We start from the raw sequence: 14,360 nt of genomic DNA, 5'->3' as shown, positions 1-14,360 counted from the left end.
TAAAAGTATGTAAGGGCAGTTCTAATGCTAGCCTATGAGAGGAGCAGGCCCCAGAGTGGTAAAAAACAAATATGTGAATTTTTCACTACTAGGACATGTAAAACATACAATTACATGTCCTGCCTTTTACTTACACAGCACCCTTCCCTATGGGTTACATAGGGCCTACCTTGTGGGTGACTGAAATGTAGAAAAAGGGGAGTTTGGGGCTTGGCAATTAGTTTTGTAATGTCAGGTTGAAGTGGCAGTGAAACTGCACACACAGGCCTTGCAATTGCAGGCCTGAGACATGGTTAAGGGGTACTTGTGTGGGTGGCACAATCAGTGCTGCAGGCCCACTAGTAGCATTTAGTTTACAGGCGCTGGGCACTTCTAGTGCACTTTACTAGGGACTTACAAGTAAATTAAATAGTCCAATTGAGTAGGAGCTAACGTTACTATGTTTAGGGAAGAGAGCACATTCACTTTAGCACTGGTCACCAGCAAAAACAGTGTCAGCAAAATGGAGAGAGGCAGGCAAAGGCCGTCAGGTCTAACAATATTGATGTATGTGTTGGGTATTTAAGTTCATATTGAAGGAACTTTTGTGTCTGAAGTTTTGTATCAAAAATATAATTAACATCAGTGGTAATTAGAGAGGTGGGCCATTGTACCCAATGTGGATGTTATGCTTTTGCATTTGGAACACTGGCTTTTGTCTCAGTCTCTAAGGCCAGCATTGGGTTCACAACAACAGTTTTCTTCCCCTGAGCCACAGGTCTCTCTTTGATGACAGCCATCTGAACAGCAATCAGAATTTTCTCAGTGAGAGCAAATTGTTGTTCAGCTGATGAGTACAAATGTGATTTGTATGCTGTAGGGACGGTATCACTTTTATTGAATGTTAAATAGGTGAACCCAATGGCACCAGCAATTACTCTGATGACCAAGTTTGTTTTGTTATCACATGTGTTTGTGTGCTTCAAGCATGTCCTGTTGTAATGCTCTAAGAATGCATATGTGTTAAACTGTCGAATATTTAGTTGAAAAATCTGGACATATCAAGCCATAAAGTGGTTTTATGTGTTGTGCATAATCTTGAATGGAATGTATGTACTGCCAAAATTGAAAAAGCCCAATAATGATTCTAGCTTTTTGATGGTGTTTGGTGATAGTAATTGCACACACTTCTCTAGAAACTGGGGCGCTAGGCTCTTTCCTTCATCTGATAACTCATATTCCAAAAAAAGGACACTGAGAAAGGCGATTTTTGTTTTCTTGAAATTCAAATTGAAGCTTATTTCAGTGAAACCCACTACAATGCGATCCACATGTCTTAGGTGTGTGACTAGGTTTTCATCTGCCAGGTAGATGTCATCTACATAGGACAACGCTTCAGGGTCAATGAATGTTGTGTAGCATGGATGTTACACATGCTGAGAACAATCCAGGACTGTTCTTATATCTTGTGGTAGTCACCAAAATTTCCTCTGCTAGCCTCTGTGCTGAAGGTGATCAGATCCCTGCTTTTAAGCGCTATATTTTGGCAGACAACACCGTTGGAATTATATCCATTTTTTTAAGTGGAATGTAATTGTTCTGAGATAGAAACACCAACTGATGAATCCTTTTGAAGAATTCAAGCTTGAATAACCTACAGCCTCAAATAGGTTCTATCTATCTAGCTGAGGAGGACATTCCTTAATACCATGGACGTCTCTGTATCAGGTAGTTAGGGTGCTTTTGCATGAAATGAGACTGAGATACTTGGGAGATCAATAAAATCAGGGCCTAACCAGTGTTGGTGGTGCCATGTCCTAGACCCATGTTGTAGTAATGAGACTGCTGGATTTTGGGCAGCAGCACCACCAAGTCTGGCGGACTGAGTCTGATCCCACACCACGTGACAGCTGTCGGCCTAACCCTTCCAGCTAGGTAGTAGCACCTCACCAATATCAAAGGCAAGAGTTTTTGTGGCAACCTATTGCATGACACTCAGACTCCTCAGGGAAGTTGTGGTGGAGGAGATTGTTCCCCTTTCTCTCAATTATAGAAGTCTCATACAGGCAAGGACAAACAGAAGCAGGATCTTTGTTCAGTATATACTTTATTGAAACAACTGAGTTCTATGTAAAAAGGAATGAATTGCGATTATGAGGATAATGAAACACAGCATTATCACAGCATTGACCAGGAAAGTGAAATACAAGAGTCCCACCATATTGTCACAATAGTGTCCCAAAATATCCCTACCTACACTAAGTTTCTACATGAGAACAAATAGCAGTGGTAGCCCTAATCCACCCTCCTGTTCCTTGATAGGAAGCCCATCCCCATACCGGCATTCAGAGGTGAAGAAGAGGTCTGTTAGTCTGCTAGAAGTCCTCCCACACACATGAAGAGGAACCAGAGGGTTTCTGCAGAAGCTGCGACGATGTGCAGCATGAGATGGCAATCTGGCTGGAATGTCCCCTCTAACCTGGTGTGGGCAGTGTGATGTTTCATAATAATGTATCTATTAGTCTAAGACCTGCCCTGACGTGACAACATGTATTTTCCTGTGTAGGGTAGACAGTGTACTCTTTGAACTGGCAATACCCGGTAAATATTGTGTACAGGCTTGGGTTGAGCACAGGAGGAGAACGTTGTGCAAAGAAATGAATAACAAATTCTGTGTGGAATGGCAACTGATAAAAGAATAAAAAACATCTTCACTAAAATGAAGCTTTGCTAAAATAATAAAAGGAATACAAGCAAAACATAACTAGGTGAGAGGGCACAGGCCTCAGACCCAGAACTAAATAATGTGCCTGTGTAAATGGTAAAATAACCCCAGGACAAAGATAAGCCTAAGCCCAAAGCTTGGGGACATAAGCTCAGTTATAGAGCTGTCATCTACAGTCCTTGATAAACTACACCTGCAAAACACGGGACCAGGGGCGAACAATAGATTACATGAGGAAGACACCCACCTCCCCCCCCCAATTTAGGAGCACGGCCATGGCCCAGAGGTAGCCAGATCTCTCAGTGGATCCCCCAGTAACATAAGTCTAATGGGAGACTCAGACTGGAATCCCTCGCCTCAAAATTAAAAAAATTGTGAAAACATTGTGCTTGATATGGATGCGTCTGCTCATCCCGACCCTTCGGTATCTTTACAAAGTACATCCTTTTCAAGTGCCCATGGACCTGTCTTATAATTAGGACAAATTATTAAGGTCCATCAATTTATCACTGATGGCAGCCACATACACCCTGACATGGCAATCTCATAAACTCGAGGTCCAGATGGAATCGTTACAGATAATGGCGCACACCATGGCAGAAATGGCCAACAAAATCAAAAAAATTGACAAGATTGTTAAGGTTACATCACAAGGCTGTCTCTGCCCTGATATAGTGGAAAATTGGGCAACGTTGCCAACCATTTTTGTCACACTAGTTTCCGCCCTGAAGGATCTTGAAGGCACCTGTTCAGCTACAAGGTAGCAGGGAGGCTGGTGCAGAAAAATGCGAATCCAGCAACCAGGTTCTGAAGTCCGAAAATCAACAACAATCTTGTCAAATGGAATCCGTGAAAGAAGTGGATCCCCACAATTTAAATCACACTAAAAACTAAAGCACTTACAACCAATGCAAAGAGCAAAAGCGACTATGTGAAGGCTTTAATGGAGAAGCATGGTGGGATGGAACCGCACCACTAACATGGAGAGCAAAAAAAAAACCTAAAGAAGCGCCAAAAGTCTCTAAAAATACAGCAAAGGAAATGATTCACATTAGGATCCTTCAAAGACCTCGCATTGAAAACACAATTGACAGTCTCCGCCCTCCCGTCTAAGCCACTATAGCCAATATTTCGAAGGAAAGGAAGGCGGTAGATGGGATCCCAGAAGCAGCAGGACATGCACCTTGCCACTACTGATAAAGCAGCTTACTCCCAGGTCATCCAACAGCTGGGCTGTAATATCAACAAAGTAACAACAAGCCCAAACACACCAGACATCTACAACATGCCTCGACTGGCATTAGCACAGGCCCAAGTAGACCCTCTGAGTAAGCATAAGCAGAGGGGCCCATAACCAAGGAGACACTATTGACTCGGACCAAGTAGCAACATTTGATAGTCCACATGCAACACTCCAAACAATACTGGTGACTACTGCAATCTTAAGGAAGTCCAATTCCCACACATAAACCTATCATGAAGAAACCATGAGGTCGATAGCTCCAAAAGAATACAACAGTAACAGTCCCGCAGGAACAAGTGAAATGATAAATGGTTAAGGCCCTATAAAGCCTTTCGAAAGGGCCACTCTTGTAGAGCTAGAGCGCACTAGGTCTGCCTTTTCCTCAAAGGAAGTAGAACAAGTCAACACGGGTACAGGCTTTCCTTGTGCAAGTACTAGGCCCATAAATAGGCTTGCACCTGAAAAGGCAACATGGGAAAGACAACAGTCATGTAGAGGGATCATTTACAATGTAGAAAGTGGGGGTGTTCTGTGCAAAACATTATTGACCGCTATGTATACATCTAATGGTCCAATGGATGTCCATAACTGGTCTAATTCTCAAACTGGTGCAGGTCTTTCCTAAGCTGTCTTATTAAGAGCTAAGCTATAAGCCTACAATTTGGTCACTTAGTAATGGACATGGATTAGGAATCAATAGTCATAACTTGGAGCAACGCAAGCCTGCCAACAAAGATGGCCCACTAAAAGGGTCAGTTAGCAAGCTGGGGAATAAAGGTCCAAACATAGGGAAATGAAAAATATCCCTATGTTCTAAACAATCAGTCCGTCAGTTACCAAAAAGACAACACTAAGAAAGGGTCGAAAAGTCAACCATCAAAAAAATAACACCAAGAAAGGGCTCCAAAGGGACGAAGTGAGCGTGAAAAACAACCCCAGCTACACCATTCTCCATAGCCGGTTCCAGCAAGACGCATCGCAAGGAGACAAAAGGTTAATTAAACCACAGGACCAACCCCTCGACCACTGAAAGGACACATACAACTGGGACTAGGTCGCCTCTATCTTATACCAAGAGAATCAGAGACACACCTAACATCGTACACACGGAAAAGGAGTACACAAAACCCTAGACAGAAACAGCTAAAATAGTGTCTTGGAATGTGGCCGGCATTACCAACATCCTACATAGTAAGGTTGCAATCTTTCTTGAGTGATGCAGATGTCATTTGCCTCCAAGAGACATGGTCACTCACGCCAACCTTGCTACCAGAACATGCAGAATATTTTCAGCCAATAAAAAAATCAACCTTTTTGGAGGAGGAGTAACAGTATACCTCAAGCACTCAGTAAAGCTTTCCATTCTGGAAATTACCTCTGGTTCAGAAATCATACAAGCAGAAATAATCAGTAGCTATAGAGGCTACAGGGGTGCACAGTCTATATTAATTATTAATGTCTATTTTAATCCACAAGGCAGAAACACACTTGAAAAATCAGATACGTTTATTAACCAGTTGGAACAGCTAATTAGCAGTTGTACTGCCTGCAAAATGATTCTACTGGGGGAGTTTAACACACACAATCTAGGGGATGGGAGACCTGTGCAACCAACAGCTCCCAGTGAAATAACTCGAAGCTTTAATGTATTCTTCCAAGCACATAAGTTGGAATCAGTTCAGAGGACAGCAAAGACATCCAACTCATTGAAGTCTTCCTTACAATTTAAATAAACAAACTACCATTGACTACATATTTTTGAGTCTGGTCCAAAGACTGGCTGTTTCTGATTACCAAGTCAGTTAACAGGGTGAGAGTAACTACGCAGCTCTGATGGTGCAACTGACCTTATCAGGAGGGAATCATGAACAAGTACGTATACTAGGCTACTCAAAGGGTGTGGAACAACACAAACTCCTTTGTAGGGTAAAATGGACATCATCATCAGCAATTAGGATAGAGGGATAAAAAAGTAAATGGGAGGGCTGGTCAATTCCACCACTAAATATAGACATCATCAATGGCTGTCCACTTCTGGTCTCGGAATTGCGCACCCTTCTGCAAGGAAACAGCCAGCATAGACCCTTTAAAGGGAAAAGCTGCACAATGGGATTTGTTCCAGAGACTAAAAAGAGTGCCCAGAAACTAAGAGTTATAGCAAGAGTAAATAACAACCTGTGAACAATGACCTTGAGGTCGGAGCTAGTAAAGGCAGCAAGGAAGCACTGGCACCTGATATGGGAATATAAAGCAAAAATGCACAAGGCTGAGTGGTTAAAACTTTTCGATTTAATTACAGGGAACACACACCAACAATTCTGGCAATACGTTTCCAGCATATGCCACATGAAGACCAAATTGGGCAACTCAGTTCCACAGAAAAATGGGTAGCGCAAGTTAAGACTGTCTACACGGGGGTGCTGTTAGGATGGCACCCACAACTGACACTTTCTAAAGAGCTGGACGGTCGGGGTGGAGCAGCGTAGCAATTACTCGTCGGTCACCAGGTGGTGTGTCTTGTACATTGCCCAGCATATCCACTAGGGTTGTGCGGTGGGGCTGATAACCCATGATCGAGTGAATAGTCGAGAATACACCCTCCCAGAAATTCTCAACCCTCGGGAAGGTCAAGATGGACAAAGAAGGCCTAGGGTGAGGCGCATCTGAGGCAGTGAGGGGCAGCAACGAACCCCATCCTGAAGAGCTGCTTGGAGGAGTGATAGTCTGTGAAGAAATTTGAAGTGCTTTAGGCTCAATCTGTAGTTTGGGGAAAGTGCCTGTAATTGACTGCAGCATTACAGCGATTGTTTTTCGGTGATGGGAGGGTCTGTGTCAGCCTCCCATCCTGTGCGTGTGCCACAGATGTGACACGAGGCACCATTCACTGCATGATAGTGTAAAGTTGTGTTACCAGGTTGCACAGCGAGGTGGTTGTGAGCATGTGTTCCAGTGCAGGTAGTGACGTGGGGGTGACTGGGAATGTGTTGTGTAAATCTCAGCAGGTAGCTTAGAGTTGGTAATAGAGGAGCATATCTAGAATGGGAAGGGTCGGAGATGATGCCGGGTCGGGCGGTGGAAGGAACTGGTTCTCTGGGTATAGGTGGGAGTATGTTGTGATATTGCAGGCCCTCATCCTAGCACCTTTACCTTGTAGAGGTGGTATGAGTGGATTATTGCAAAGTGGAATGGAGGGGGGGGGGTAGAGACATATTAGTCTAGCTCTCTTTCTCAGTCTCTCCCAAGCCCAATGCACCATCTCCACCATGTCTGTGTCCCCACTCGGGCCTTATATGGTGTGTAAAGTGCTGTGGATAGGGGCCACAGGGCTGCCCGGTTCTTCTCTACGGCAACATGGGGCTGAAATGGTAGTGGATGAAACTAGAAATGTAGGCATTAAGCCTGAGCACACAGTGCACATAGCTTCATGTTGGGGGCCCCAGTCCTCCTTGAGTAAGCAGGAGTGTAACAGGATCCCACAACATGGGTAGCTTTTTGCCAGCCCAATTTAAGGTTACTATGGTGGTTCTCAGGTGTTTGAAGTATTGGACTGTGAGTGGAATAGGTATGTTGAGGCATTGGTAAAGAAATTTGGGTAGTACCACCATCTTTGCGACTGCTGTGCATCCGGCAAGCGATAGTGGCAACTTGGCCCATACCGGTAACCTATGCTCTAACCAGGTTACCATAGTTTGCTCACCATAGTTCATTGAGATCGCAACTTAACCAGACACCCAGTTATTGCACCGGGCCCTCCACACAAGCTAATGGGTTGTCAGTGTTAGAGGGGTTTGTGTTATCCTTGAGAGGGGGTAGCACAGATTTGGACCAGTTTATCTTTACTCCTGATAGGACATTAAGGCTCAGTATCTTGCGCATGATGGGTTTCTAAGTTCTCTTACTGATCGCGAACATACAGGGCAACATCATCTGCATACATTGACACTACCAGGCCCCTGCGTATGATGATGCTGCTGCCTAAATCTTGCAGCTAATGGCTCCATGGCCACTGCAGAGAGAAGCAGCGATAACGGGCAGCCCTGCTTTCTGCCACGCACAATCCGAAAGGATTCAGAGAGTAGCCCGTTGAGTCTCGCTCGTGTGGTGTGGAGGGTGTAGAGGAGTTGTATTTGGCAAACTAAGCGCAAGCTTAGGCCGATGCACACACTGTGCAGAGAGGCAGAGATGAGACTGAGCAGACACGGCTATAAATATTGGTTCACCAGGCAGCACTCAGAGGACAACTGTTCAGGTAGATTGTTAGAGTAGCTAGTCAAGGAAAATCAGCAACACACCCGAATCGGAGCTATTTGACGTGACAAGGGTTCATTGACCACGACACAGGCTGATATCAATGATATATTCCATCACTATTACAGCACCCTATAAGGGGCAGTGACTCCACCCAACCATGAATTATTACAGGGATTTTTGTCAGGAATCTTACTGCCCCCATTGTCCCTACTTCAGAAGGCAGATCCAGAAGAACCCATTCAGCTTGAAGAGATCAAAACGGCTATTGCCTAAATAGCCAGAAACAGTCCTCCAGGCACAGATGGGTTGCCTGTCGAGTATTATGCCACATTCTCAGCTCAGTCAGCCACTCCTGGAGGAGCTCAACGAGGCCCACTCTCATAGCTGGCTGCCAGACTCGCAACGTGAAGCATTAATAGTTGTTCTTCCCAAACCGAGACAAGATCCCTTGTACATACAGTCTTACTGACCACTATCCCTTTTAAACCTTGACTGCAAAGTTCTTGACAACGTGCTCGCCAATAGGTTGCTCCTTGTGATCATTGCCTTGGCCCCTGAGGGGCCATCTGTTTTTATACCAGGTCGCACTACCTTTCTTAATATCCGTTGCCTCCTGCGGATTATACATGGTACACCACCTGGGGCATAAAGCAGGGTTGTGGTGTCTCTCGACATGGAGGAGGCCTTTGACACCATGTGCCTGGGACCTCTTGTTAACTATGCTGCACCAGGTTCACTCCAGGGAGGGTTGCATAGGATGGGTATGCACTTTGTACTCGGGTCCAGTGGCCAGAGTGCGGACTGACATCCAACAGCTTTCCTACCCTGAGAGGCATGAGACAAGGCTGCCCACTGTCTCTGTTGCTTTTCGCAGTTGCAATGGAGCCACTGGTTTGCCACTTGCGTCTGCGGGCATGGGATAGGGGAATCCCGAAATTCGACATCCAGCACATAATATCTCTCTAAGCAGATGATGCGCTTATCTACTTGTGTGACGTTGAGGTCTTGTTGCTGGGACTAATGCGCCTGTTGGACGAATTTGGGGCTGTGTCCGACCTGACTGTCAACTGGCCAAAATCTTGCTTGTTCCCTCTGGTGCCCATTCCAGAACCTCACAGAAAGACCTCTCCAGAACACCGTCTTCCGTGGTGTCAAGATGCATTCAAATACGTCTGTGTCCAAATTTATCATACTGATCGAGCCCTAGAGGTGGGCAACTTGGGGAAGCAGCCCCCCCCCCTTTGGTGTTCACTCCTTTTGTCTGATGGATCAAGTGGTGATTGCCAAAATGATAGTCCTTCCCCGTGTATTATATAATTTTCTGTGCTTTGTCAGTAGTGCTTCCCAAGAACTTCTTTCAGGAGTTACATGGTCTTCTTTTAAACTTGGTGAGGGGTGCTGACGGGTAGCACTATAAATTGCACAACACCCACTGCTTGAAGGAGGAAAGAGCACCCCTAATTTCGAATTATATTATGGGCCAGCCCAGCTGCAGTGGCCTGTGGACTGGCAAGACAACCACCTCACCGCTGAGCACACTGCTGTCTGCTCTAGGCTTGACACAGTGAGCATCTGTACTTGCCTACCAGACCGCACTTGCCCACTCCCAAGGGGCTTGAGCCTTATGATGACAGCAAAGATATGCTGCTGGCGGTTTGTACATGTTGGGAAGCCCGTTATGCCCTACTCGGCCCTGATCACACTGGAACACTTACCAGGCGTACAGGGGCTGGTCAACATGACCTAGCCCCATGAAGAATTGCTGGATCGACTCTTTGGGTGATGTCTTCTAGGGTGGCTTCCTGGTGTCCTTCACAGCCATAATCAAAACAAGCAATGTAACGGCAGGGCAATTTTTAACATATCAGGCCATCAAACATGTTGTGAGACCCACGTGAGGGGCTGGGGAGGCCTAACCGCTCGACTCGCTTCTCCTCTAGGTACTCCTTACTTACAGCGGCGTGCGTCATGCCATCTCGTTCCTATATAGGACCCTGCTGTCTAGCAACCTGGCTGATGTAAGTAAAGCACGGGCCTGATGGAATGAAGCACTTCCTCAACCTTTGTCGGACAAAGCCTGGTCACAAGCTCTCCAAAGCTTAAAAGAAGTATCTCTGAATCCTTGATTCCGTTTTGTGCAATTTAATTATATGTAGCAGGCATATCTCTACCCCCAACGTATCAAGAGGCTGTACCCCACTTCTGTGCTGCAGTGGCCGATATGCAAACTGACAGAGTCCAGGTTTTATCATATGGTGTGGTAACTGTCCCCCTCTGCAACAGACGTGGGTTGAGATTACGGCAGACCTGTCAGCCACTGACACCCAGCCCTGAGTCTTACCTCCTTGGCCTTCATCCCAGGGCCAAATGAGATAAACACCTGCATCACTTCATTGACCTAGCATTTGTCCTTTTTAGGTGGCAGATCACGATACAATGGAAAGCACCCGCGGCCCCGGACACTGGCAGATGGCTGAATACATTATGGAATACATTTTTGTAGTAGGCACATGCGGAAAGGAGTGGGTGGGAACCAGGACATATACATCACAATCATTAAAGCAAAGAATGACACACGGCCGCCTTGAGGATGATGGTTGGGATCTACAGAAACGCACCCTATCAAAAGTGAACACATTTGGCCTATGCACCCACTGCCTTGCGCAGTCTTACAGGAGGGAGATATCAATAGCCTACACCCGCATCCTCACCTCACGATCAGGGATGCCATTCCCGCCACCTGCGACCAGATGCTGCACACACAACACTTGAACTTCATACATTATTTGGATGACAATCCCCCTCCCCCATCACCTCCCACGAATGGAACAATGTAATTGACACTACATTATTTGACATGTTGCTTGTATATATGCACCATAATTGTTACTATTGTGAAGACTATGTATAGTGACTTACATCTACTTATATGATTTATGTTGTGTACTTGGCATCGCCTGTGGTTGTTAAGCAAGCAGTAACTAAGGTCCTGAAGCTTATACAAAAGGACGGGGCCCTGGCCCAAATAGTCTGCCTGGCTCGCTCTTCAGAAAGGACCCGAAGTTCTGGGTGTCAGTCCTTCTGCCATTATATGCAGAGTGTAAATTATACAAAGGTGTTCCCGATTTCAGGAGGGACTCTATTTCAGCCGATCTTCAAGAAGGGGGATAACACCAACGCCTAAAAACTACATGTTAATCGCCTTATTAGATATTGAGGGGAAAGCCTATGCCAGCACCATATACTACAGGACCTAGCTAAATGGGTATATGATGAGGGATTGCTCCCTTTCTACCAAACAGGATTCCGAGAGGGAGGTTCAAAAGTTAATAACTTTGTGTCCTTCTCCTATATAGCCTACCAAGCCATCACACAAAATACGCTGCCCGTCTTCACCTGCTTTATTGACTGTTCTGCGGCTTTTGACGATGTAGTCAGTGACAGCCTCTGGCAGAAGCTTGCGAAGTGGAACATCCTCTCTAAGCTATGAAAATCTATAATGTCACTACACCAGACTGAGTCAAACTTTTCTGTTGACGTAGCAACAACAAAAATCGCAACAGCTAGAGGGCGGAAACAGGAGAGTGTGCTCGCCCCAATTCTATTTAATGTGTATAAAGCCGACTTGGGCCAGACCTTATCAGAGGCAAACCTAACCACCCCTAGGATTGGCGAAAAGAAAATTCCCCACATGCAATATGCGGATGATCTTATCCTATTATATCACACCAGAGTTGGCCTCCAGAGGGTGTTAAATGCACTGAACACCTACAACACTAAATGCCAACCCGAGTGAAACCAAAGTTGTGATTTTTGGACACTACCCTGAAAAAAGGGTTATGAAATGGAGGCTAACTGTGTGCAGAGTTACAACTATCTGGGGGCATGGTTAAGTGAAATCGGAAAAACCGACTAAACACCTGCAAATAATGAAGAACAAAGGGAAAATGATCACCCATGCTTTCTTCAAATTAAACAACGCATTTAATTGCCTGTCGACCACGGGCATCAGTAGGGTACTCGCAGCAAAATTCATGTCCTCTATCAACTATGCACAGCAAGCATTTCCTGGCATGTTGGAGGTCGAACTGGGCAAGCTTCATTGTACGTGCTATAAGCTTGTTTTTCAACTGCCTACCTGCACATGGAGTACATTAATCAGACAAGAATTTATTTGATCTTGTGTGCCAAAAATGTCAATATATGGTTGTATTGGCACAATATTTCTGACAGCAGTTGCCCCTAAGAACCCAATGAAGAAGGTCCTAAGCATAATCTTCACAACCAAAGGCAATCTGTGGCAAATTCATTTACAGATGGCAGTGGAGAAGCTTCGCCTCTGCTCATGAGAAGCTGACATTAGATCTCTCCATGCTCCACTAAAACCATCTTACACAATTCAGCCAAACTGCCAGCATCTAAAACAAGCACTGGGAAAACGCAGCCTAAAGCTAATGTTATGGGCAAGATTGGTGCCTCTTCCCATAAGAGATCTGAACGGCAGTTGGATATGACTCAGAAGCACTGAACATTGCAGTCTGTGTAACTATGAAAAGGAATCGCTGGCCCATCTGCTATGTTGCCCAGCATTATACAGTGCATGTTGTAAATTCCTGAGGCCAATTTCTTTTACAGCACGGCATACAAACTGTCATGGAGGCCCAAAACCTCGTATTTGTGTTGGAAACTGTATCAGACATGGTGAAGTTTGGCAAATATATGCGGGGTCACTGCTAAAGAACAAACTGACGGGCACTTCGCCTGCACCACCGTACCATGCCCTGCATCTCAGCAGTCATTAGACCAGTGCATAGCAGCAAGGGTTCAAATTCTATCCCTTCAATGAAATTTTTTTATCAGCTCAATCATTTGAATAATTTTGAACTCACTTGTTTAGGGTATCAATGTTATCGTTTGTTATGTATTATTTTATTTTCACATGTTTCAAATGAAGAGAAATGCCATTATGAAAGGATGAATGTATTGGCCAATTGTCTTATTATCTTGCTATTTTAACAATTCGTGATCATCTGCTTTTCTACCTAACTGGAGTGTTGAATGGTGAATTTTATTTGTAATGGTTTTAAGTAATCATACAATAAACATTTTCACGAATTCATTGCTTTACAGTCTGTGCTGATCATGTGAATCCACAGCCACACATAGTATGAAAAAAATGCAAAACTGTGCGAAAAACAATATAACATATAGGGGGTTATTACAACTTTGGAGGAGGTGTTAATCCGTCCCAAAAGTGACGGTAAAGTGACGGATATACCACCAGCCGTATTACCAGTTCCATAGGATATAATAGACTGGTAATACGACTGGTGGTATATCCGTCACTTTACCGTCACTTTTGGGACGGATTAACACCTCCTCCAAAGTTGTAATAACCCCCATAGTCTGTGCCTATGCGCGGTAGACACATTAGATGGCAGGGGTACGCTAAGCATGTAAAGCTGTTGCACTAACGCTACGAAATGAAGCATACTGGTTAAGTAGCATTTTATTTTTTATTTTATACATTTTGTAATGAAATGCTGTTTGATATGAAGATCTGTCAACTATGGGCTTGTTTTACCCATGATACATTATATGAAGAGATAATGCACAGCCAACCTTAACCCTTTTTATAAATGTTTCTCTTCCTCAGGCTAAGGCTTCCACCATGGCTAAAAACTGAAATCCCAATAGGGAAAAATTATAACAAGCTAAAGAATACATTGCGTAACTTAAATCTTCATACTGTAAGTAGAATTTCTTTAATTGTTTTTCAGAAATGTTTGCATGCTATAAGAAATGGGAAGTGTGACCTCTTTAGAAGTAGCTTAATAAACTCTTGACAAGTTGTTACTTTCTTTCACTACCTCTTAGCACACTCAAAGATGTAGTCTTGTTTGTAACTTTCTGTCCTGGGGAAGTATGTAAACAATGCTGGCACAGTGCATAGTTTGATTTATAACATTAACTACACATTCCATTTAATTTAGCCTGTTATTGAGCCCTTCTCTTTTTCTTTCATATCTATTATTATAGAATACAGTGTGTTTTTGGGGTCTTATACATTTCACCTAGAATTTAGGAGTCTAAAAACAGGCTTGCAGGCTACTAAGTTCAGACATGTTGGTTCTAGTAACCTATATAATTAAGGTAGTAAAA

General features: G+C 44.3%; 1 protein-coding gene across 1 annotated transcript in view; it reads left to right on the top strand.

The window, feature by feature from the left end:
• Window positions 1-14,360, top strand: part of LIAS (lipoic acid synthetase) — a 212,995-nt gene that overhangs the window by 48,355 nt on the left and 150,280 nt on the right. The window contains exon 3 of the mRNA XM_069202039.1: window positions 13,855-13,948. Coding sequence (XP_069058140.1) covers window positions 13,855-13,948 — 94 coding nt within the window. The remainder of the gene's footprint in view (window positions 1-13,854; window positions 13,949-14,360) is intronic.

Source organism: Pleurodeles waltl, chromosome 1_2 (assembly GCF_031143425.1).
Source record: "Pleurodeles waltl isolate 20211129_DDA chromosome 1_2, aPleWal1.hap1.20221129, whole genome shotgun sequence".
Lineage (NCBI taxonomy): Eukaryota > Metazoa > Chordata > Amphibia > Caudata > Salamandridae > Pleurodeles > Pleurodeles waltl.
This window is presented reverse-complemented; position numbering and strand designations above follow the sequence as displayed.